This window comes from Glandiceps talaboti, chromosome 1 (genome assembly GCF_964340395.1).
Source record: "Glandiceps talaboti chromosome 1, keGlaTala1.1, whole genome shotgun sequence".
In the NCBI taxonomy this organism is placed as follows: domain Eukaryota; kingdom Metazoa; phylum Hemichordata; class Enteropneusta; family Spengelidae; genus Glandiceps; species Glandiceps talaboti.
In genome coordinates, this window is record NC_135549.1 from 6,044,261 (window position 1) to 6,071,362 (window position 27,102).

The 27,102-nt window shown below is 35.4% G+C and overlaps 2 protein-coding genes across 2 annotated transcripts; one reads left to right on the forward strand and one right to left on the reverse strand.

The window, feature by feature from the left end:
* Window positions 1-122: 122 nt before the first annotated feature.
* LOC144435063 (UDP-galactose translocator-like) lies at window positions 123-17,819 on the reverse strand. The gene is made up of 4 exons (XM_078123644.1): window positions 17,774-17,819; window positions 13,030-13,101; window positions 7,708-8,045; window positions 123-4,004 (listed from the first exon to the last, which is right to left on the reverse strand). The coding sequence occupies exons 1-4, from the start codon at window positions 17,817-17,819 to the stop codon at window positions 3,327-3,329; spliced, it is 1,134 nt and encodes a 377-aa protein (XP_077979770.1). The 3' UTR covers window positions 123-3,326.
* A 105-nt stretch (window positions 17,820-17,924) lies between these two features.
* On the forward strand, window positions 17,925-22,507 carry LOC144438571 (mitochondrial intermembrane space import and assembly protein 40-B-like). The gene is made up of 3 exons (XM_078127659.1): window positions 17,925-18,029; window positions 18,861-18,953; window positions 20,043-22,507. Exons 1-3 carry the CDS (start codon window positions 18,008-18,010, stop codon window positions 20,414-20,416), a joined length of 489 nt encoding a protein of 162 aa, XP_077983785.1. The 5' UTR covers window positions 17,925-18,007; the 3' UTR covers window positions 20,417-22,507.
* Window positions 22,508-27,102: the final 4,595 nt, after the last annotated feature.

Below are 27,102 nucleotides of genomic sequence, written 5' to 3' on the forward strand. Positions count from 1 at the left end.
ACACATCCATGCCAGTCATCTACACATACATGCGCATGTGTGACAGTATATGTATGTCAGCACTCATTAACAACTTAAGAGGCATACAAGATTAGAATTCATACAAATTTGAACCAATCCACTTCAGTCCATGTAAGTTGCACTGTATATTTTATTTCATGTACTACAAATTAACAGTAAGTGGAGAAAAAACAAAAGCACCAAAAAAAAGTCTGAAATTACAGATCGAAACATGGAAGAATGACAATTGTACACAAATATAAAAAAATTGACAAGCCTCGGAAAAGTTAAATAAAACAATACTGCAGGCAAAATAAATAACATTATTTCAACAAAAGAAACGTAAAAATGATGTTTACAGACATTGTAAAGTTGATGAGTTATCTCAAGCCCTATATGGCATCTGGAGTTGTAACTGTATTTCCATCACACCAAAAGTGAGTACATAAATGTCGATAGGCATACAATGAGTAGGTGACACTGATATATATGATACTGGCAAATGTATACTGTATGTGTTTTGGTTAAGATAGGGTACATGAATACATGTACTGATAAAAAGAGATCCTTTAGTTTCCCCAAAAGTTAGATGGCAAACCAAAAGAAACTATTTTGAAAGTTCAGTAGATTTTATTTTCTTGCTGTCCAAACAAACGACACATTACAATAAAATCCCTTGCATCAAAGAGCTGTTTAAATATTTTCTGAGTAAAATACATTACAAAGATCAAGAAATCATTGTACTTGTCTTATACTTTCATAACATAACTATTTTAAAAAATAAGCCTTTGCATTTTCCACTATTTTTCCATCAAATTAACACATCTTTTGAGCATAAAACTCATGAAATTTTAAATTTGTGACCAACATCATCACAAAACCCAATACCGGACATGGTAAACAATTACCTTCCACCAAAATATCAGTCAAAACAATGAAAGGGAAAATGATCAGTATCTTGATATATAAAAATCAACCAAAATAACAATAGCAATTATCCATGTTAAATTATAAAAAAATTATATTTGCACATGAAGTTAATAATAAATACATCTAACATAAATGACTACATGTGGCATATGTAATCATTCTCGATCTTGAATCTATCATGGCTGGAACCAATCTGATTAAAATCCGATGTAGTATACACATCGCGATTTCTTTTTGGCTGTTACATTTACTGTTGTTTGTTCTTTTGTGAATGCTCATTACAAACATCTGACACAATACCATAGGTTTTCCTGAATCCAATCTCATACTGACAAGTAGCCAACCAGTATAATTTCTGTTGCATATGCAGTGACTCTGAAATAATTAGTAGCAAGAGTTAAACTTACTGGTATATAATTTTAGTTGCACAAGAAGTCGCTGTGAAATCTGTATTAGCTGGAGCTAAATTTTTGTTGTGTGCAAGTAATCACTCTCAAATCTACTATGGTTACAATATTTTCTGTGGCATGTGAAATTATTCTGAAACACTCAGTAGCTGCTACAGCTAAACTTGGATATCTCCTGTGGCATGTGAAGTTACTCTGAAATCTGGGGCTAAACTTAGATTTCTGTAACACATGAAGTCACCCTAAAATTTAGTGACTGGTTGGTTATACTATTAGCATTATAGTATTACTCTATTCTGATTGGTTGCTATATTAAAACTACAGCCTACCCTACCTAAAGTCACATGGGCTACCTTTAATATGAAATGTACATGAGTTTATATAAATCCTGGGAAACTATGCCCATTTATAGAATGTGGGGCATTCTAATAATTGCTCCATTACTTCGTATTGCTTTCAATTTAGTTAGCTTTTTACCTTCGAAGTAGAACTAATAATTGAAATCCATACATTTGACAACAAGACATAAAGAATTGTCATTCTAGCTGCCTTCCTCAGCACATTTTTTAGTCAACAGAAACTATATTAGGGCAGTAAAAATGACTGTTAAATAAAGAATTTCATATTAGCCTTCTTCACTCATCTGCTTCTAATCCAAATATCATTAACTGAACTCATAAAGTATCCCATCTTATATTCTGTAGTTATTACAATGCCTTGAGTCGTAGACAAAGTATGCAAATCATACATAAGTGAAATGAGGCCTCTCATTGATATGTACGATAAATGTAAACAACATCTGTTAAGTCGATACTGCATATGGACTCTCCAATAGAGCAGTGTATTAGTGAATAAAAGGTTCATCCTAATTGGTTGTTCACTGTGGAGGACTTAAAAGCTTCAACCTGATTGGTTGTTTATATGAAGTTTTGAAGTTTTTTAAAAGCTTCATTCTGACTGGATGCTCAATTTAAAGTACTTACAAACTTCATCCTGATTGGATGTTAAGTGTTCAGTTCTTAAAAGCTTCATCTGGAATTGTTGTCAACTAAGAGTAAGAGTCACAGGTTAGTTTGAACATAGACAGTGCTCCACTGTCTATGGTTTGAAACAAGATAACAAGATAAACAACGACAAGGTAGTCCCTATCTTTTCTATATTTGAAAATGGGACTCTCCTTATTAACTTATGCATTGAACTTTGTTCAGAGGGTATTACAAAACTGGTAAAACAGAAATATCTTCTTTTTTTTCAAATATAAGATAAATACGACTACAAAAATGTATTATATGGCTATACAGGTTTACAAATGTTGTTAAGTACAGTAATGATTTTGAGATAAAAGTATAACATACACCATGACTGTTTTTAGAACAAACTTTCTGTTAAGTGCTTCTATTTGGCACCTAAATAAAAGACAATACACAACATAAAGGTATATGTAATGCAAGATGGGAAGATTTAGGAATAAGTGCTAGACTGAAAACCCCCATGTACACCTTATGTGCAAAGGCATTTAATGAGAAGACTGGTAGGCATTACTCTCCATGAGAGTGTTAAAAAGAGACAACAGAAACAGTCAATCTAGTTTGCAGCTGTGCAATTTCCTGATGTACAAAGTACTTTAAAGAAGAAATTTCAACCTCTTTGTCAGGGAAGGGTATGGACTAAATGAAGAATCAGTGTTGAATTCATTGTCAGTAGTGCTATACTTTACAACAGGCAAGTACTACTAACACACTTGTATGGCCCAACACAACACTACCAAGGCAGAAACCGGTATACATGTACATGTACAGTTACTACATAGGTAGTTGGTCAACCACAGATCAAAGAGTATATTTCGTTTGAAATACATATAGCTTATGTACAGATATCGTTTGTACTTCAATGTTTTAGTCTAGTGCAGAGAGACACTAGAAATTCACCTAAAACCCCTGGAAACTCAAGACAATCCTAAAATGCCAATTTGCCTAAAAAAATATACAATTACGATTTGTCTGTTGATATACTTGTTTTAGTTTCACCTATGAGTGGACCTGTGCTTGGTTTGGGTCTACTGTACAAATACACAGCAAAGATGACTAAACTTGCACCAAATGTAAACTGCATGTTGATCTGAAAGCCAAAGAAGTAGACAGCACAAATTGTAGATATGATAATAGCTGCTGATGTGGCAAAACCTTTCAGTATATTGTCAGCGTACTTCACAACTACAGCAACCAAAAGGCCACCGAATGCTTGCCAACATACCACAAACCAGACGAGGCTGGTGTATCCAAAGAAAAACCCCTTGTCTTGAACTGCTGCACCCTCTTTCATCCACATTCCAATCAAACCAATGATTGTTCCATACATGCCAAATTGTATGTTCATTAACCAGATTGATGCAGACGAACCTTTAAGGATTTTCTCAAAATAAACGCCAGCAAAGCCAGATGATAGGCAGGAAACGATGACAGCTACAAGTCCAAGAAGGGGGTTTTGTTCTGTATGTTCTGTGCCTGTTTCTGTGTGTTGTTTTGAGGGATCTGTGGGCTGCACCTGAACAATGGCCACGCCAACAAACAATATGACAAGTGACATCCACTGGACACGACTCAAACTTCTCTGTAGCAACAACACTGAAAATAACGCTGTAGTCAATATCTTCAACTGGTATGTTACCTGCAAAAGAACAGAATCCAATAATTCTATTTAGTTGTAATCCAGTAAACATAACACAGGACAAAGTTTTCTTTTATGCATCAGTTCAAGTTCCCCAACAGCATTCTCAATACATCACTCTAATTGCACTTTGTATGAATCATGAATAAAGAATGAAATATCTAAAATAACAGAAAATAATACAATGACACAGTCCTTCCATCAAAGGCCTGTTGTGGCCATGGGTGTCTACTTCAATGCCTTGACTATGCAGAGCTCAAAGCTTTCCCACATCCATTGTTTACATTGTCAATGTCAAGCTATTGACTACAATACATATTTGTATCATGATTTAATACAATAAGTGATAATATGGGGTACAAGTATGTCCTTGACTTATACAGGTAATATGTGAAATATTCTGTAAGATATGAGATGTCGTGCCATCGTTTTAGCAAGCATTCACTGAGAAAAGAAGACTGGTTTAGAATAGGGCTGAATGACACAACATATCTTACAGTCTATGTGTGAAGTAACTAATATAGGATTCTATCATAGACAGTAGAGACGAAACATCTCCACTGTCTATGGTTCTATACTCTACGGCAATAATTGACAACTAGAGGAAATCCATGTAATAATGTACAATGTATGCCCTAAAATCTAGTACACTCAACATAAATGGTTCCAATTCATGGAACATTTTGTAACAACTACTAGACTATGGTTCATGAAACATAAGTGAAATTAATGACAAATTATAACTTCATTTTCTGTACTTAAACCATTTGAAGAAGGACTATGTATTTACAATGTGCCTGTTCTCCTGAGAGCTCCAGACACTCCCAATTACAGTATTACTCCAGGCATGGATCTATAATTGTGCACTGGCCCTTTAACGTCCTTAACTCCCTGGGGAGCATACAATCCATTGCAGCCTCTGTATTAAAGCACAAAGCACTCCTATTGTAACCCTATCCATGGAAGTACCACCCATTATCCATCAGGTCCCCAATTACTATACAGCTGGGTTGACTGAGACACAATCTTGGTTCAAATCTTGTCCATTCAACAACAAATGGCAATCTACAGATTTCAAGCCAGTTACATGTACTCTAACTATCTGGCAATCATGACTCCACATGGCTCCACTATTGTTAATACAAGCATTAACAGCACTATGCAAAATTTCTTATACTATCATTTTTCATTTCAAATTTCAATTCTAGTTGAAGCAGAGACAATAGTGTTGAAGTTGTACCATGCCTCTGTCATTACTATCTCTTGATAAAAATAATTTTGTGTATGTACTTTAACAGCTGCCATGATAAATGACAATATCTGGGACTATTACGACAATTTCAATACCAAACCTATGTTTACTTTCAGCAAATAAAAGTATATGTACAGGTATATTCAAAATGAATGCCTTTATTGTACATATATGAAGAGAAAACACAAACATATGGACACATGTAAATATATGTTTAGAAATGTATCATCATACTGTAATTAATTCATTTTCAATAGGCCAATTCTCACTGAAGAACATTATACGGTTGTTTTGTTAGAATTTTATGATTATTGACTGAAGAAAGCATATGTGTCACTGTGCATAGAGTCTATTCAAATCCAATTAATTTTCATTGTGAGCTTACTGTATAGAGGAAATCACATAAAATAATTTGTTCTACATGGTTTAGAAAGAGATTGTTGGTCTAATGCTATCTTTCATCAAATCTTTCAGGTTAGAGACCACGTTGGCATCCAGACTATAAAGAGATTGCATGCTTCATAGAAGCAACCCTAGGGGTGCTACTCCCTTTATTTGAGTATACATATATGTGCTGTCCTTTGAGTGCATTTTCTAGTCCTTTGGTCTAAGCTGAAGAGTTTAAACGGGGTCACCTTTGCATTATTTTTGATATTGCTGGTCTAAAATGTGGTCCACTGTCCTATTACCAATTTAATCATAATTGCCATTAATTGCCCCAAAAATGTTGCTTCCTAAGGAAAATGTAGTTAGGTCTAAACGTTCAACTTTTAGAAACCTGTAATGGTCGAAAATGGGTATTGATTTTTGGTCAAAGTGGGTCTAAAATGGGGCCTGGGGTTTCAAGTACTGGCCACACACCCCTACCAGAGCTCAGTAGCCACTGGTACGTCCCAGGTATGCAACATGGGAAGCTGGATAACATTACATAGTCCTACAAAGTAAATGGAAAGGTAAAATGTTTTGGTAAAAAATACTCCCCACCCCAACCCCCACACCCCATCCCCCAAAAGGAACAAAAAATAATTTTCCTGAATTTACTTTTATTGCAGAAATCATCTTGTCCTTATTCATAATATATGTGTTGTATAAATGTGTTCAAAAATCCTACACATCTCAGTGCCCAAAACTGACTTGCCCACTTCATACAGACCATTTACTTTCACCTGTGATTTTAAATATAGATGAATGAAGAGTTTTAAGAATCTACATGTATTTGCTGTTCACACACATGTACATGTATCACAGACAAAGGTCTTTACTTGTCTGTGATGTATGCACTGTGAAAAGCTCACTCACTCAAGGGTCTACCTTTATACTATGTCTAACATGAGAATTCAAATTTGATAGCAAACAGATGTCACATCATGTACATGTATGTCTTCATATTTTATGTAAAAAAGATACAGATAACAGCTGTGATTAGTCATTGTAACTACATGTAATCTAACTAAGCATGTACACATATGAATGTTATAAGCTATTTACACTGAGGAGTAATTAAACAGTTGTTCATACCTCATTAAGTGATAAGTAATTAGCAATTACTGATATAACAGGATGTAATTACTAATTCATTTCTTCTATTGGGAATGAATCCATTACTATTCATTCTCTCTCTCTCTCTCTCTCTCTCTCTCTCTCTCTCTCTCTCTCTCTCTCTCTCTCTCTCTCTCTCTCTCTCTCTCTCTCTCTCTCTCTCTCTCTCTCTCTCTCCTCCCTCCCTCCCTCTCCCTCCCTCCCTCCCTCCCTCCCTCCCTCCCTCCCTCCCTCCCTCCCTCCCTCCCTCTCTCTCTCTCTCTCTCTCTCTCTCTAATAATGTGATTTTCTTATCTAAAATCAGCTGCACAAGTATATGAAAGTGATCTTTCTCTTTTTTTCTTTCAATGTAACCCTTTAAGCCAAAACAGTAATCAATCAAACAATTTGTCATGTGAGATTGATAGTTTTTGTATAATGTAACAGTATATGTACATTTGTACATTTGTAGATGTACCATATGGTCATACACAAAATGCCCAGTGTATGTATACATTCCAACGATCGATTCTATTATCTTCACAACTCAAAGATACAGCACTATCATGTGACACTGCCTGACACCTATAATGTTGCAACCATTGTAGGTCCTTTACTCCTTGCATATAATATAAAATCTGTGTTGGCACACAATTGAATCCTTCATAACATTCCTGTCCGATAAAGGTACCTCTTCTCCAGCTTGGCAAACCAAGGCACAGGAATGGCTTAGATCTTGCCAAATGATTTTACTAAATCAGAAACAACCATCAGAGATGGGAATCTAATTCATTATGTACAGTTAAGATACAATGTATACATGTACGAATAAGACAGACAGTCACGCATACTTGGACACATACACACATGTGTACATACATGCATGCATACATGCACACATGCACGCACACACATACATACTGATAGACTCACCTGGAAAGTAGCTGCACTCAAGTTAGATATTGCAACATAGAGCAGATTGTTCTGAATAGTGTATGCCAATGCTGGTATTGCTAATTTCAATGTATCCACAGGTTTTCCTATAATATTACTGTGCAGATACCCACAAAAGGCAGGGAAGTTACCATGGCGCTGAATGAATATGATAACTAAACATGTAGACAGCTTCAGGAATTCTGTGACCACCACTGCTGTTGTTGAAAAGTACATATCTCCTTTAACAGTTCTTGTGTATCGCATAACCAGAATAAGGGATGCATTTTGCACAACAAGGACCACCAGACTTATGTATTTCAAATGACTTGATGACCCTACAAATAAAAAGGAAATTCAAGAAATCAGTGCCACAATATCAACAACACTTAAATCAATGCTGTCCAAACAATTTAATGATAACAGCAAAAATATGTAGATACAGAATTATGCTTGAACTGGAAATGCCACGCGCATTTTGACAATGCAGAAACTAGAGAAAATCTATCATAAATTATATCCAAATCATTTTAGTTGGGCTCACTACCAAAATGAATGCATATATTGAGAATATCGCATCTATTTTAACAGATGTCTAAATCCCTAGTATAAACAATAATCTGCACAATACATGATACATCATACATACATATTATCCTCTAGTATATGGTGGACGGATATACATACAATATAGTACAGATTTGTAGGCTGAATGAACAACTACAGAGAAACCTTAACAGCTGTAGTCAGTAATTCACTCAAAACATGCACATTACTGGTGAAACAAAATAATCATGGTAAAAACCGTACCAGTAAAATAACGATAATATGGCTGGTAATATCTGCACATTCTCAACCTACCACTCCACTGCATGATTATTGTTCAATATATGAAAGTGACAAATAGTGTACAATAAAAGGAAGTTTAAACCATATGTTTCCATGCAGTGCTATTTTTACATTGCATACATGTATGTACATCTGCATATATATGTACATCGACATTCAGAATACAAAGTGAAATGTGCCAAGGTCAAAGGTCAGATTGCAGTTTTCCATACATGTACACGTGCATACAAACAATGTATGATGATAAATATTTCATTCTTTGGCAATTGAAAAAAATAATATAATTCTATATTACACAGGTACTGAAGTCATTTGTGTAACAGAACTAAGAACTGGGGTAATAAACACAAAACTACCAGAAAATACAGTATTAAATGGTAGATTTATAGAAATACAAATGTATGTATACATGTAGGTGAGGATGTGTTGTTACAAAAATTCTGCGTGATTGCTGTCAAGAACTGGCAAGGTACATGTAGAACACACAAACTGATGAAGATCTGGAAAGAAAACTAACCATTTTTATCTGGCATGGGTACGTGAGAACTAAAAAAAATGCTCTGGTGAAAAGATGAACACATAATACAATTATATAGAGGCTGACTATTTCTATATATGGGATGAAAGTACATTTTTCAGTGCTGGATTTACTATAGCTGAATACATGGAAAGGCTTAGGTTGGGTTTTTTTTGCTGAAATAAGACCCACTAAACCAAGTTGCCATATTTCTATACAAAAGTGTCAATGACAGTTGACAGCAGACTGACTGATGAGTTATTTACAAGTAGCATCTACTTTTATTGTCTGTCAAATAAAATTGCACCTGACACGTCATAAATTGCACTTTGCTCTTTTACCAAATTTTTCACGTGCCAAGATAAATACATGAACAGATCTGATTTTATACTAAAGGGACCAAAGTATAGTTTTTAGAGATTGACGAGATGAAATATATACATTTCACCAATATTACTAGTACTGAGTACTGAGGTATTTTTATCCTAGAATTTATTGGAAAATGGATACACAATACTACCAGTACATATGATACATTGTGAAGTTACTCATCTGGATTGACATACTAGTAATCACAAATAGTTCTGTACATTGTACAGAACACATCACACTGTTTTAGAGTAAATTGTTGCACAAAACGGCAAATGCTAAGCTCTTATGACCAGGATTCAGTGTGTCTCAAACAAGGATTGTGTGTGTCTCAAACAAGAATTGTGTGTGTCTCAAACACCCAAATGCTAAGCTTTTATGACAAAGAATGTAATGTTTGTGATTCTCTTTGTTTCAATTTCAAACATCTAGTTTTATATTGCAAAATGGATTCTGGTTGGCTACACACAAGTACAAGATTTGGTATGAGCTCATATGGTATTGTATGGCGCTATAGGTACAAGGTGCTGACAGAACAAGAAAAGAACAAATGACAATAAAAGTAGGAGGTAACAAAGAAATCCCACCAAGTTCCCTACATCAGATTTTAATCAGATTGAGATGAAATATAAACATGTAGGTACAAATTATTCACGCTCTGAGTTTGGAAGTATGATTCCAAGGCAAAGAAATGTTTTTGATTGTACATGTACATGCTTGTATAACAACTGGCTTACAACAATCCATGTCATCAAACTGAATCAGTTGGTAAATCCTTTTAGAAGCTATTTATCCAGACACTTTAGATTTTATGGTATGGTTGATAACCCCTTTTTGAGATTTTGGCACTACACCTTTTGTTGACACACAATGCCCATGTGTAAAAGTACAAAATGTAGGTGCTCTACTTTGACCACACCCGAATTTAATGAGAAAATGAATGATTCCATGTTAAAGGTTGGAATACCTGTATGAAAAAAACCACTCAACCAAACTCCAATCCATTAATAGCAGGTTTCCTTTTTGACAGATTTCCTATTTTTCCAAATTCGTCCATAAAATGTGCATCTAGACTCCTGGCATGTGTACATTAAAAATCAATACTTCTATGTACTGCATAGCTTTGCTAAAATAAAATGAAATACACACCACACATTGTGATTTATGAGTTTGGAAGGGCAATACATCCATTCATACTAATGTTCATGCATGTGTGTTGTTTACATCATACGTGGCTGAATTTTCTAGGGAGGTCAAGAACTCTTGTAGAGTTTATAACACAATAGTTTGACCTTTCACCTCTCTCAAATCATTAACTGTACATGTAGTTTTGGTGGCAGTCCATGTATATGTTGTTTTATTACTACCAATAGCTTGGAATCTCTTACAGCTATACCAAACAGGGTCTTCAACTCTTGGAATGGGCATGAGTTCACATCTACATCAACTGAGTGTGACCGATTCATTGTGTTTACAGCAAGGATGTATATGCATAACATAGAATATTTAAAAATGTCAGATAAACACTGCCAGAAATGTGTTCAAAATAGTTGTACATGTAGTATGGAAATCCCACATTTGTACCTCCCCTTCTATAACCTCTGTAACAGGAAAATAGTATAGATTAAAGTGGCACAAGCTGAATTTGTAAGGCTTAGCTTTTTACTCAAGTGAAAATACTGACATAAAACTTTGATTAAACTATTTTCGTATAATGTTAATATTGATGTATGTCTTCTATGACATTACAATTGTCGTCTGGCATTGTTAGAATAGTTCGTAGCATAGTAGACATCTCCAACATTTTTCATACGTATAATAAATTACATCATCAGATCTTTTATAAGTTATATCTTAATACCCGGTCATTCTCACAAACCAGAGCTGTTATTAGGGTTTGAGTTCAGTCAATTGCAAGTGATGGTTTAAGTATGTTTCAGTATGTAGAATACTACCAGAAACTTCTAAATCTGCAGCAAAATTACATCCCAAACCATATAAACTCAGCTTGTGCCTCTTTAAGTACCTATGCCCCAACACCCATTGTATCTAGGCTGTAGACAGTGATTACCAGTATTAATCAGTATACATATAATAATATATACATATTATCTGTTATAGGTTAGTATATGTTGTAGAGTGTTATAGTTTAGTATGTCACAGCTGCAAATATACGCAATATTGCTCGAATAGGCTTTTATGCAAATTAGAGAAATCAATGGGTGAAACCTACTCTAGACTCTAGGGAGAGAATAGCGCTACATGTACATATAGAATAACTGTGATAAATATGACTTGCATTTTAATGATCAAGTAATCACGTAAAATTACTCTAAGCATGGAAGCATAACAAATCATAGTATTATAACTGACAAAGTACAAGTAGTACCCCAGACAAGAAAAAGTAGTTAATGGTTTGAGACTGTCCAGAGGGAATATATTCATTAGAGTAGAACAGTGACAACTACATATCACTATCCAGAAATTGACCCAACAACACGTAAGTCATTCACACACACACACACACACACACACACACATACACACTGAAACAAGCTATAATTTATAATGTAAAATTAAAAAATGCATAAAATATTTGTTATTGCAATGAGAAACTTTTCACACATTTTTTTAGCTTTTTTAATTCAGTTCACAAACCATATACATGTACATGTACAGTTGAGCTGATTGACAAGTTGTTACATGTACATAGGATGCCATTCCCTGATTCAGTTCACAAATCATATTGCACCTGGTTACTGAGTTGTGAGGCAAAAGAGCAAACCATACAAACCTACAATGTACATGTACCTGCGATTCATTTGTTACAGAGGACATTACATTAGTTGAATCAGTCAAGAAATCACTACATGTGTATGTGTACCCAATATTGCCAAGGTGTCACAAAGGATTCTACAATTTCTATCGGATGATGATGTCAGCAAATCATCACATGTATCTGTTTAATTAATTGTTACACAGGTTTCTATTGGATGATTACACAAGTAAACCAACAAATCATCATATGTAGCTGATTGAATTGTTACAGAGGATTCTATTGGATGATTATGTCAGCAAAATAAACATATGTATCTGTTTGAATTGTTACAGAGGATATTCTATTGGATGATTATGTCACTAAATTATTCTACAGTACTTGATCTTTGAGGTGATACAAGGGCTCTGATTGGGTGATTCAGTCTGCAATTCACCATACAAACCTGATCAGGTTGTTCCAGCAGACCCTATTGCATGATTCAGTCAGCTAATCACAATACATATTTTAACCTGATTGACTTGTATACATACCTGATCAAGTTGTTACAGTGCATTCCATTGGCCAATTAAATCAGCAAATCATCACATAATGTGTACATATACATGTACATGTACCTGACTGAGTTGTTCAAGTGGATCCTATTGGACAAACCATTAATTGTATCTGACCGATTTGCATACGTACCTGATAACGTTGTTATGTAGAGGCTGGCTTGGTTAGCAAATTTGTCACATGCATGATACCTACCTGTAGTTATTGAGTTGTTAACACAGGATTTAGTCAGTAAATCAACATGCACTGAACATACCTGACTTTGGAGTCACTATAGAGGATACAGTAATAGGATCCTGCTTCTCAATATCCACATTCACAGTAGTGGCTACATCAACATCAACATTATACAAAATGTGAGGATACAAGGAAAATAATGACCCAGTTTGTACAGTTAAATGAAAAAGACACAGAAAAATAAAACATGTTATTATTAGGTTTTGTATTTCTCTATATTAAGCATGCTATAGCTACCATAACACAGTTGTTATGCATGTAACATTACACACCATTATTGCCTCACCTGTTTACACCCAAGAGATGTTAAAAAGTACTGTGGTTAGTTTGAATTTGACACAAAAATGGGAATTTGTTTTTACTATTTATAGTGAAATTGGATTGAAAAATGCAACATTCTTTTTAAATCAATGCAAATGTACTTGGTGCATATCAATGAAATTTTTGTACTTCAGCATACATGTACATCATCTTTCCTACATCATGTAATTGGGAAATGTTGGTCACTTCAAGACACATGTTAAAGATCCCAGATTCCCACCATGAAGATGTGCCATGTATTTATGTAGTTCAAAGCAACATCTTCCTATGTAGGCAATCTTTTTTTTTTGTAATTTGTATCATAATATTATATCAAAATAAAAATGCCTTCATGAAAAGTTCAACAGCTGAGTAAAAAATGTCTGTCTATAGATATGACAGGGGTCGAGGGTGTACATTTGTACAATGTATTTGTAAATTGTATTTCTGCTGGCAAGACTTGGTAGGAATGTCCTACATGTACATGTATACATGTATAAACACCCCCCCCCCCCATACATGTGCGCACGAAAGCACACACACACACACACACACACACACACACACACACACACACACACACACACACACACACACTCACTCATACCACCACCACCATCACCACCACCACCACCAATACCACCAAAACCACCAACCAGAAATCTCTTGTGGAACAAATCATACTTCCATAATATTAAAACACAGTTTGTTTCATGTCATGTGTTTTAGAAAACTAAAATCAATTGTAGGGTCAAAAATCAACTTTGATAACTAGCGATTTACAAGACGTGAATTGTGCGTAGATATGTTATCAACATACAGACCACTGTATGACTTCAATTCAAGTGGGTAACAAGTACAATATGATAAGCAGCAAACAAATATGCATGATAAACTGGTATGTGGATGGCAGGCCAACAGTGACAAAAGTACATGTACACGTATCACATATGTACAAATGTACCAGCACATTGTGCGAATTTCATATAAACTCCACATGAATTATACATGAATACATGTAGATTAGTGAAATCCTTACACCAACTGTTGGTGATATCAGCTGTGACTCTACTAATACTGCAAAGTATAATATACATGTGATACATATATGTATAATTTTCTTTCACAATTTTTTAAGCCTTTTCATAATTCCCTCAAAACACCATCACATCTAAAAAACTTTTCAAAAAAATTTACAAATGTAATAATAATAATAATGATGATAATAATAATGTTGGGTTCTATATAGCGCTTTCCCAAGCTGTGCTCAAATCGCTTTACAATTATTACCCCTGGCTTGGATCAAAACGTCACAATAGCCCTTTACATGTAGACTTCCTCAACTCCCCAGGGAGCATACAATCCATTGCAGCCATTTCAGCACATAGGATTAAAGACTTCACATTGCAACCTACATCCTACCAGGTCCCCAATTATACAGCGGGGTTGACTGAGGCGCAGTCGTGGTTCAAATCTTGCCCATGGACTTTAGCCACTCAGAAACAAACAGCAGGCAGCGACAGGGCTCAAACCTGCAACCTGTAGATTCCAAGTCGGCCACGCTAATCATTCACCCATCATGACTCCACACAAATGTACTCTCTATCTGCTACCTCCCGGCAATAATTTTATCTTAAGTGTTTAAGATGAACAGTTTACAACTCCTAATGTATGCTGTGTCTCCAATGTCTGTAGGGGAAATAGTCCAAACCCCCACCCCCACCCTCAGCACATTCTGAATCTTATTTGAATTATAATTCCTTCATTGTTTGGTGAGCTCATTCATTGTGACTAGATTAGAATGTGTGCTGCAAAATCACCCTCATACATCATCATACATTATGAACTCTAAAGAGGCTGCTCATGACAAATACTTTGTATAAAAACTGAGCATTTTCAATTTTCTGGAGGTCACTGGAAAATGTATCAAGAGAAACCGCAGCAAAATAATTATGTTTGGTAAACAAACATATCAACTGAACAAAATAGTTCATTCTTATTGGTTGATCTATCCCATTTCACATATTTCACTGAGGGTGTGTACATCCAATCTCTGACTAGATGGCTGAAATGGACATCGTCAAATGTCAACAAAGTACATCCAATAATACATATGGTCAAAATGTTAATCATATTCATAATCCAAATGGAACATTGATTTTCATGGCTTCTGCTGTGATAGTTTGTAATCATTGCACTCTTTTTGTTTTATATGTATCTACATTGTACTATGGTATCCCTTAGGCTGTGACTGCCATACATGTAGCAACAGTTTTATACACCCAAAGCTTGTTGCAACTATACTATTATGTTGTGAAAAACCAGCAGTCTACTTTACCCCAAGATGAAATTACTAAAAAGAAATAAAGTGCTTAATGCAAACATGTAGCTAATGCAACTAGGTTATCATTCATCACCACATGAGTTCCATTTGCAGCTCACATTACGACTAAGAGTACTCCTTGAATTCTATTTCTGAAAGACTGAATTGTTCTCAATTGTGTTTTCACTGAATTTTCAATAAAAGCATACACCATGTACATAGTAGTTACATCATACTACTGCATAAACCATGTAAACCATGTAACTAACTATACAACACTTCTTGTTATATTATAGCTACTGCCCTTTGCATGCAGAACTTGTTATATGGTAAGATAAGAATTAGTCCTTTATTCCAGCTAGCAGCTACCACATTTTAAACTCTGAATTTTAAGCAAAGTCTAATCAAGTACTTACATTCAAAATGCTAACAAAATTAAAAATGTTTCCCTAAATATCACCACATACTGTATGGTATTGGGTAGTCTGAGGCAACTCTAATTTGACATCACAGTCCGATATATTTGGTTGTTATGACTCTATTCTCAGTTTGAGACCTAAAGGTACTAAAACCTTTGGTATTCAACAGGTGAGATTCTGTGCCCCTGTTTACTGACAAATTTATTTCAGACGCCCACAATGACCAACATGATAAGGTCACATACAGTACTTCAAAATTGTTCCAAAGTGACAAGCACCTACCATACATGTATTAGTGAACAAAGTTTGAAAATTTTGTTGTCAATAAAATGAAAACAAACATAAAGTCACAACAAGTTTTGTAAGGTAAAATTACAAAATATGATTGCAGATTATCGGGCGAGGTTAATTGCTGTTTCAATATGGGAGATGCTTGATAATTCAACAGTTTTGGGAAAATTGGGTGCAACCTTGAATGATGGATTGGAGGGATTCAAGATCACCAAAAAAATGTGCGGCCTTTGAAGTCACACTAACCAAATACATGTATACTCAAGTCCATACTCAAGTCCATGTACATGTACATACTGGACGCCACATTTAATTCAGAGTTGCTTCGGACTAGTTATTAGGTAGACTGAAAAATTCATCATTGTACACAGCCTCATTTAATCCCTCATTACTCAAACAACAATGAATATTTCAGTCTAGATATTGGGAAGTAGTAAATGTTGCTGCATCACAGGCAATGGCTGTGAATCAGTAACACACAGAGAAATATTGAGAGCATATCATATGCTGATAATGTATTTTGTCTTGTATGCTTTACATGTAGGTGTGTGATCTCTTCCATGTGTTCAAATTCTCAACTGTAAACAGGAAACTACATGTATATCCATTATAATAACATAACAGTACCGGTACTCATGTATTGATTTATACTTATTTGCCACTCAGTCTACCCGGAGTTTAATTAAAGTGAATTTTTTATGTTGATTATTGCATTGATATTTAAAACAGAAAGGGAACATTAACATCCCTTTACTTATTTACCCATGGTGGTATAATTACATGTAAAAGGCAAGAAGTTTACAGTAAATACCCCAATAGTTGAACCAATACCCTTTTACTTTTAAATCTAAATTAAAAGAGACATGAAATGAATAGAGTAACAATACAACTGGATGGATGCACTTTAGTTAATGTAAATAACAACATGTAATAAAATTGCAATGAAAAACGGCAACCCTCAATGAAACTACCATAGATGTATTTCCACTTGTACATGATACACGTATACTAACTCCATGAAACTCCAAACTTTCAGTCTTTCAAAGTTTCAAAAATACTTTAAAATCCATTTTTGTTCAAAATATGAATGTTTCTAACAATGATTATTGGAGGTTGTCATTATTTGCCATATCACTAAAATTTGAGGGATTACAAGATACGCAGTTCTGGCAATAAATACAAATGTACTAGCATCATATCTTGCATACGTGTACATATGTACACAAGTAACAATACTAATTAAGTACTCAGAACAGCAACATAACAATCTCGTATGCAGAACATAGGTGTGGACGTTCGAGGCAGTGATACAGCCTTCCTGTAATGGCGTAGTTATAAAAAGTAGTTTGGCAGAGTCCCTTGTCTCACTGTTCGCTCACGATTGAATGAATTAGTTCACAGTGTAACAATGTCGCTGCCACGTTACTTACTTGTTGGTTTGGAAGCAAGTGGGTCCGTTTTCGAAACACCAGCCATGTTGTCAGCTAACTCAATATTCTCGCAACTTACGATATTTCATGATGCGAGATTGAACGAGATGTCAATCACATTTAGCATGACCTTTCAACTTATTACATATGGCGATGGACCATGTGAGTTGATGACACAGCGTTAGTAGCGTAAAAAGCTGAGATTTTGGTTATTTGGCTCAATTAGCGGTGAAGATGTCGTACTGTAGGCAAGAAGGTAATTATGTGACAACTTCTCCTGTTCAAAACTCCCGTCACTATGAATTCCTGTTTAGAGATATAATGATTTGCCTGTGACTGTGAGGTTCACCGGTGTTTGCACATAACTTGATGAGTTGGTTACATCATTTCACAACGATACATGTTAATGTTATGCTAACTGATCACTGGGCTGTAGTGCTACAGTATCGATCGCAAGTCAAACACACTCTTGCGATGCCGGCGGCACGGTGGTAATAACCAGTACAAATGTGGTTTTTTTTTTACCACGTGTTAATTGCGCCCTCTCGCCGTGTAGTGCTGACAGAAAATTTGACTTTGTCTATAAATTAATGCATGGTGCCAAAGACTAGTCATACTCCAATAGAGTGGTTCCGTGTAGTGAATCATGTCTCATTGCACGACACGCATTATCATTGTCAGCACAGGCACTCGAATCAATGTGTATGATATTTTTTTAATGTGTAGTAAAAAAAATTTTTAAATCATACAGATTGATTTGAGACTGAGTGCCTGTGATTGTCAGCTACAGCCAACATAAAAAATGGTTTATTTAGAAACTATTAGTGTGATCAACATTTACATTTATTGGAAGTCTATAAATGGTCTGGTTCCCTAGATAATGAATTATTATTTAGATGATTTAAGTTTGTCAATAAAATTGAAGTAATAGACTAATGTTATATTTTAAAGTAAGTGTAAGCACTTATTAACAAATGACAATTCCGATATCATTACATCTGTAAAAATGTGGCGTTTTAAAAAAATTAATGATTTATTGATATGATGTATATTTTGGATTGATCAATGGAGTATCTTTGATTGATAGGTAAAGACAAGATAATATTTGCAACCAAAGATGATCATGATGAACCATCTAAAGCAGATATTGATTTTGAAGATGACGACGATGATGAACCAGGTATGTTACAACATTTTACAGTATTTCAGCTAAAATTATCTGGTTAACTTTGGCTGGCTGTTGGATTTTGCTCTGGTTTGACCATTGGATATCATCCCCTCTGTTACATGTATCTGTGAATGCATACTGTAATTGATGTGTACTAATGGGGACATTCTCTTGGCTTCAAATGTGTGTACAGCATTGTTCACAAAATGGCTTGCGAGTCAAGATTCTGATGTCTGAGACCAAGTGTGTATAAGTGAGAGATGTCATCTATCTTTGTCATAAGAAAGTTCATCTTATCTCGTACAGAGTACTAAAGTATTTTCATAATTTTGATCAACAACAACAACAAAAAAGATTGGGCTTTTTATTCCGGGTAACTTTTTTGGTCAGACAGTCTGTGAACATTACTGGGACAAGCCATTAGCCAAGCAAGTGGACTTGTTATCAAAGAGTACCAATATTTACACATGTGATGATGGGCTCTTACATAACACAAGTAAACAGCTGTAAAACATTTTATTACCCACCGGCACTACTTTTGGCATTTCAACATGAAACAATATTGGGGAGTCGAACAATTCGAATTACCGATAGCTTGGATTAATGCTCATTTCGAGTTGAAATCCCACAACTTTAATGTAAGCGAAGAATGTGTGACTTAATTTCATCGTGTAACCTTTTCTCTAATAACAAAAATCAGTATAATTCCAAAGTGTAGTTCACAGCGTAAGATCATTTCTAAGGAGTGAGTCAATTGAGGCAAACCTTATCTCCGTCTTATATCAGTTGTTATCAATTTATTAGGCTATTATAAGTAACACTACAAACAGCTTTAGAGATGCAAACAACTTTTATGACACCCGTTTTCGCCAGGCAAGCCTGCGGGTTTGTTGCACTTGGACCGCTAATGGTTTGTGACTGTCATGATTTTCACATATAGAATGTCATGTATTTGTGAGAGTAATTAGCCAATGAGCTTTAATTTTTAGAAAGACATACATGTAGCAACTTTTCTGAAATATTTATGAATTGAATACATGGATTTGAATGATTCGTTAACCACTATCATCTTACCCTCATTTACATTGTACTTTGTCACAGGACTGATTCTTCCAAATGGTGATATCAACTGGAACTGTCCTTGTCTAGGTGGGATGGCCACAGGACCCTGTGGAGATGAATTCAAAGAAGCATTTTCATGTTTCCACTACAGCTCAGCCGAGATCAAAGGCTCGGATTGCATTGACCAATTCCGTACCATGCAGGAATGTATGCGGGAGTATCCAGAACTTTATCCAGAGAAAGAAGATGAAGATGAAAAGAAAAAGGATGAAGAAACAACTTTACCCAATTTAGAGATTAGTCCAGAAGAAAAGAAAAAAGATGAGGAAACGGTCTTACCAAGTTCAGAGACCAGTCCAGAGGAACAACTAACCGTAAAGGATTCTCCACAAACTCAGGAAAACAGTAGTTAATGTTTTTATGTGTACATTTTATTCACGGCAGTGGAATAATAATATCATGAAGGCATCAAACAGTTAAAGTGAATCTCTTTGTTGTTATCAGGGCATTATATTTCAACTGACCAATATAAAACTTCAATCTCGGTAAAACAGTGGATTTCATCCCCTTTCAGGTTGTGTTACAGTGTACCCCATCAATGTATATTACTTTCACATACATTTTACACAAATGAAAACAAACAAAACCTAAGCACATGGGCAACTAGAGAGGTGATATCAAATGCATAAACTCATGAATGATCATACAACATAATATGACATTGTTTTCAAAATGTTGTATTGTTGATCAAATGGATAATTTTAATTATGTGGTACCAAAAATGTTATAGAACTATTTTTGTTTAGGATTGAAGGGCATGTAAGACCTACCTGGGGTGTGTTTGCTTTTTACCCAGCTACATGGGCATAAGTAGTATCTATCACAATAACACAATTCTGTGTACTGACATTCTAACATTTCTCGATATCCTGTTATCTTGGTCATTTAACCTTTTTGGAAACTGCACAGGTGCCAAAGCAGTACAAATAAATTGATAATTTATTTAATTTTATAAATGAGTCTTTACATTTGTTTTTTCAAATTCAGATTTCTGTCTTACCTAACTTACCCAGATCAGCACCCCATATATTAGTTCACCACCATTGTAGTTGCTGTAAGGGCAATCCACTAATTCTTTGAATGTAGAGACATTGTACTTGAACTAGAAAAGAAGAAAATTGACATCAAGCACATCAGTTGTTGTATTCCATAGAAAATGTAAACAGAGTCACTCAAATATGTAAGACAAAAGATCCCTAGAATATGTAGCCTAAGCCACTCAAAATTTATATCTTAAAAGTATGTTAGTATGTTGTTTCACTTTTATCGTTTTCAAGAATCACAAGTGTCAACCTATAATCCAGAATGTCTGCTGCCAGTTCTATTTACTCAAATGACAAAATATGTATACCATGTTGATAATTCTGCAAAGACTAATATTTTTGCCAATGAGCAGTGTGGCCACTAAGCCAATTGGACTCACCAGTGACACACATAATTTCTAGTGACGTACCAGAATTTGTTGTTCCGTATCTCTTACTATGTGGTGACGCACAAAAAATGCAAGTTTTTCTCATTTTGACTCACAACAACAAAATTTGGCTATCATGAGCGGGCACACTGCCAATGATAGTCTAGTTCCTATACAGTATCGTTATGATTTATACCTTCACTCACAGTTGGCATCCAGACTATGCCAACGAGGAAGTGTATGCATCAAACTATCAACAGAAGAAACACATGCACTGCAAATAGATGTGACTTTAAGTGCATGTATTATATGTTGGTGTGAACTTTGTAGTTTTGCAGAACAAGCCTTTGTATGTTCAATCAGTGTTCTACCTAAAGACTGTCATATGGGGCTAAGAAGCTGTCTTGTAATATCTGAACAATTTAGCAAATGAAAATTATATTCGACTACTTTTCAAAATAACGATAAAATGACGTGAAAACAGTCGTCAGGCACCAAACAGTTCACTGTACCTTCACTATCAAAAAACTTAACTTTGTGGAGACAGCACACCTATCCTAGTAGTAAACCAGTGTCAGCTGAAGTCTTAGTGATGACTATTGTATGTAGTAGGCCAATATCAGAGTAGGAATAAAATGTGGGTGTGAAAAGTGGTTGTCTGGCAGAGCTCTAGAAAATGTTGGTCCTGAACAAAGAATGTGCTTATCTAAATCCTTGTGGCTTTCATTGATAAGAGAGTAAATGTAGTACATATTCCAAACCATGGGATTCAAACATGGGGGGTTTAGGCCCCTTTTGTAACCAAATTTAAAGGACAATGTTGCAAACTACTGAATGTTTCTAACTACAATATACAATGTATCATAGCATTCTATACAGAATTGAAGTGTTGTGTGGATAGGGTGTGGATATTTTCCAATTGCAAAAGATACTAAATGGGATTTTTTTTTTAACTTTTACTGCATGCATTGTAGTTGTCTTCGTGTTAGCATTGTTCCAGAGTAAGATAGGGAAATGGGGACCATATGTACATTTTTTAGAACCATTTGTCTGTGAGATTTGATAAATTTACAGCTGTCTATCACAATTCCATTCTCTCTTTTGTAATAAAGAAATGTTTTATATGACTGTGTATTTCCAAAGTTTTCTTCATTTATCAAAGGTGTGGTGTAAATTGATAAATTTTACCAATTTTTTTGTTGTACTAGTTCAGAATCATATATTTTACTAGTGTTATCGTTACATAAGGGGTGAGACCAAGGTGGTGAGACTACAGTAACTGTGGCAATTAGTATGTTTTGGTGCAACTGAACTCTTACGGTTATCAGCCTTCATTTGTGTGTTCTTGTGTGAAAACAACTTGATATCAAAACACAAGGCAGGCAATCTATCACATGTCGTAAGGAAAAGGTCATGCCATATGTATGCAAATTCGACTTCAAAACATTATTTTTTGTCGAACATATTGAATGGTCCAAAACTGTCATATGTCAAATCGCTTACAACTCAAATAGAAACTGAATCAAAGCACTTCATATAAATAGCTCTTAACAGGTATCAACAACAACATTGAAACCCAATAATGTCATGTAGAACTGTTTTGTGAACATAACTCTGCTAATATTTTTTGTAATCCAGAATCAGATAATACCCCGAACAAAACTCCAGCTTTGTAATATAGATTGTTGGAAAGTGATAAAATGAACTATTTGTTTTATTTCCAGTCTTTGTACCTCAAGCAACCATTACTATATCCATAGCAAACTACACAACTGAGGTATTCTAGTTAAAGACAGAACTCCACTAGTTAAAGAGAACCCGATCAGTTGGGCATGTAATTTACCTGTTGGGCATGTAATTTACCTGTTAATTAGAATGTAAGGCTGGCTACCGTCAAGGTATTTTCATTTATGAGAAGAAAAAGATTGTAACATTTTCGAACCAGATGTAAACGGAATCATAATACCATGAGGATGAAAAAGTAGATCACTACAGGAAAAACAAAATTTTAAGAAAATCACTCCAGGAAAAACAAAATTTGAAACTAACGACAATAAACGAATAAATAAAGATATAGAGAAATATTCACTACATCAGATTGCCCCTGTACAGATTAGACAAGCACACACACAGGCGGAGACACACGTACAAACAAAGCTATAAACCTCTTGTAACTCTCGGAGATGGATCGAGACATGTACCAATAAGGAAATAACATTCTGCCAAACAAGTTTAACTGTATATATAGTCGTGCTATGATTTAATGTCTTTTTGCAATCTAGCAACTTCCAAGACCCTTGGAATTACATGTATAAATATGTCAAATACTTTTCCAAACTTTCAACAATGCGGTATATAATACCTGATCAATACGAACAATCAGTCAGCGTACATTGACCTTATCCTACAGGAAATTTTAAATGTAACATTGTCACAGTACAGCCTAATCTCTCTCTCTCTCTCTCTCTCTCTCTCTCTCTCTCTCTCTCTCTCTCTCTCTCTCTCTCTCTCTCTCTCTCTCTCTCTCTCTCTCTCTCTCTCTCTCTCTCTCTCTCTCTCTCTCTCTCTCTCTCTCTCTCTCTCTCTCTCTCTCTCTCACGATCCCTCCCTCCCCCCTATCTCTCTCCCCCTCTCACTTCTCTCTCGCGCTCTCGCTCAGTCTCTGTGTGTGTCTCTCTCTCTTTCTCTCTCTCTCTCTCTCAACAATTGAACTTAAAAGCATGCTGTGAAAGCAGGAAATTGAATTTTGGCAGATATATGATCAAGTGCTGTATAAGTTATTTAAACCCTCTCGTAACTCTCGGAGATAGTTCGAGATACATACCAATAAGGAAATAGTATCCCACCAAACAAACCTTAATAATATTAGTACTGTAACAATCATGATATGATATCTCCTTGCAATCCAGCAACTTTATACATTAGGCAAAACAAATTATCTAGCCCATGCAGTCTGCAGGTCTGTGGGGAAACACAAAAATAACCCTCCCTACTTCAGTGAAGACAACTGCAGAGCCAATCATGAACAAGCAAATGAAATCTGCCCCACATACACACTTGCTCTAAAGTAGTGTTAATAAAAAGAACAGTAACTGCCATAAATAGGAGACTGGGTTACATGTTTGTTGAGAATAAAACAAACAAACAAATCCACGTTGTCGCACCATTGAGACAGACTGTCTGGCTCCTAATCTGAAACAATTCTTCTTTTGGGGGGCTTAAATGAAACATTATCACAGTCTGCTCGTCTTAACAGGTGGTTCGAGATTTGCCAATGAGGACACAACGATACATCAAACAAAGATTAGGGAACCTTCATTTTTTACAAGGGGGAGGAATCGGGGGGGTCACATTTTACAAACCTGTTCTTGGGGGAGGGTCATATTTTGCATTACAACATTTGGGGAGGGTCACATTTTACAATGCGTAGTTTTGTGACTAAATTGAAGATTCAATTATTGTGATGATGATGATGATGATGATGATGATGATGATGATGATGATGATGATGATGATGATGATGACGATGATGATGATGATGATGATGATGATGATGATGATGATGGTGGTGGTGGCGGTGGTGATGGTGGTGGTGGTGGTGGTGGTGGTGGTGGTGATAATGATGATGATGATGATGATGATGATGATGATGATGATGATGATGATGATGATGATGATGATGATGATGATGATGATGATGATTTAGTTTTGAATGTCATAGAGAACACGAACAGTGATAGATGTACTGACTCAAGAAGTAACAGTGAGTCAGATTTGAGTGACACTGATAATGGCAATACTAACTAGATTGTGTATGATTATAAGAGAAAGGTAATTAGCCAGTCTTTTACTGTTTGTCACTTTATAATTATGTACAAATATTGCTTTCTAATACAAAGTCAAAATAATTTAATTTGTATGTATATATACATATAATGGGAATATTGATTAACGTTCAGTATATGCAAATGTCATGGGGAGGGTCATATTTTACAAAATGGGACAAAGGGGAGGGTCACTTTTTACGAATGGGGTAGGGAGGGTCATGTTTTTCTTAACAAACCATGTGTGATTTCCTCCGCCCCCCCCCCCCGTAAATACTGAAGGCTCCCTTAGACTCCCGTACAGAGGTATTATGATTTAACATATAGTGTTCAGTCTTTGCTGGCAATGAAGTGGTGACTCTTCTAAGGCCCCTTTAAATAATTCATTCTTGAAAGTATCTGTCCCTATATCATCAAATTTTACCTTGCTACAAGACTATATTTATATTTGACCGTGATATATATATACCTTCTTGGTCAATTCGGTTTTTTCTTCAAAAAGCTATTTCACCTATTAGTTACATCTAAGATCGTTTCTACAGTGGTCTGAGGTATTCCAGAAGTAAAGTATTCAGAGTGGCCCATGACTTCTACGAAGACTTATCAAAAGCATTTGACATGATAATCCCTCAAGAAGAGACAATACTTTTGACAGATATGATCAAAATCAATAGTCATCAACAAATAAAATCAACAATGAAATGGGAATATCATATGTTGCAGTTTGTTTCTGAATTAAAATAAAGTATGGCGTAAAAAAAATGGGCTCAGTGTTTCACCTAGTACGCGTTTTACTATTTGATTGCAAGAACGCCGAACATGTCACCAACAAATTTGTAAAGTGTATCTCGACATTAGTCATAAATCATATTGCACAATGATATTCACATTCTTTGGCGTAACTTTGTTTCTTTATTACCTCGAACAATCGATGGTTGGGGGGGGGGGGGGCTGTAAATTCTGTTTATGGTTCCAGAACACGGATCTAACAAAATCTATTTCCTTCTTCCTTGTGAAATAAATTATTATTTTATTGATTGAAAACTCAAAAATGCATTATATAAACCCTGGACTTAAGTCATATTAGGCATAATCGTTCGGGCAGCGAAAGAAACGGTCACGCTTATTGATCTGTTTCTTTTCTCTCTACGTTTCGGTGTAGTGTCGGTAACATGGACAACTCTGAGAAAAGTTCGATTGGTATGGGTCAAAGCATGGATCCCCTCACACCTGTAAATATCGTTTTTTAATTCCTATTTTTGAACTTTAGATTTTGAATTTGATTAATCTTGAATATAGAAGTGATATCCGTAAGGTATTCTGCTAAGTTAGCTGGAATGTTCAATGAAGAAAATATGTTAGAGTTCTTTCTGTCGTAAAACGCCCGCCTGCAAGTTCCAGACTTGAGTAACGTTTGTGATATTATGAAAATGTACACTGTACATGTAAGTCCAACCAGGGATACCCAATCAAAGGACATTAATCGGGGAAAAAATGGAAAATCCAAATTTAAAATGTCAAAGTTGCCCTCTCCTCGTGGAAGAGACTTGTATCGTTGTATTTGTATCAAGATGTTTTTGTTCGTGTTATCCCAGACTATTAGGTGTTAGTAATCTGTTTCCAAAGAGAATCTCATTTATGTAACTTTTCACTGCAGGATTCAGAGAAATCAGGATGGAGGAAGATGTTGAAAACCCGAAAATTCAAGATTGGCGCTGTGTTAGCCGCATTCATGGTGGTTGGCATGGTAGCAGTATCGAGTATTGCCGTTGTCAAGTTACAGGACAGTGATGAGGGGAATGAA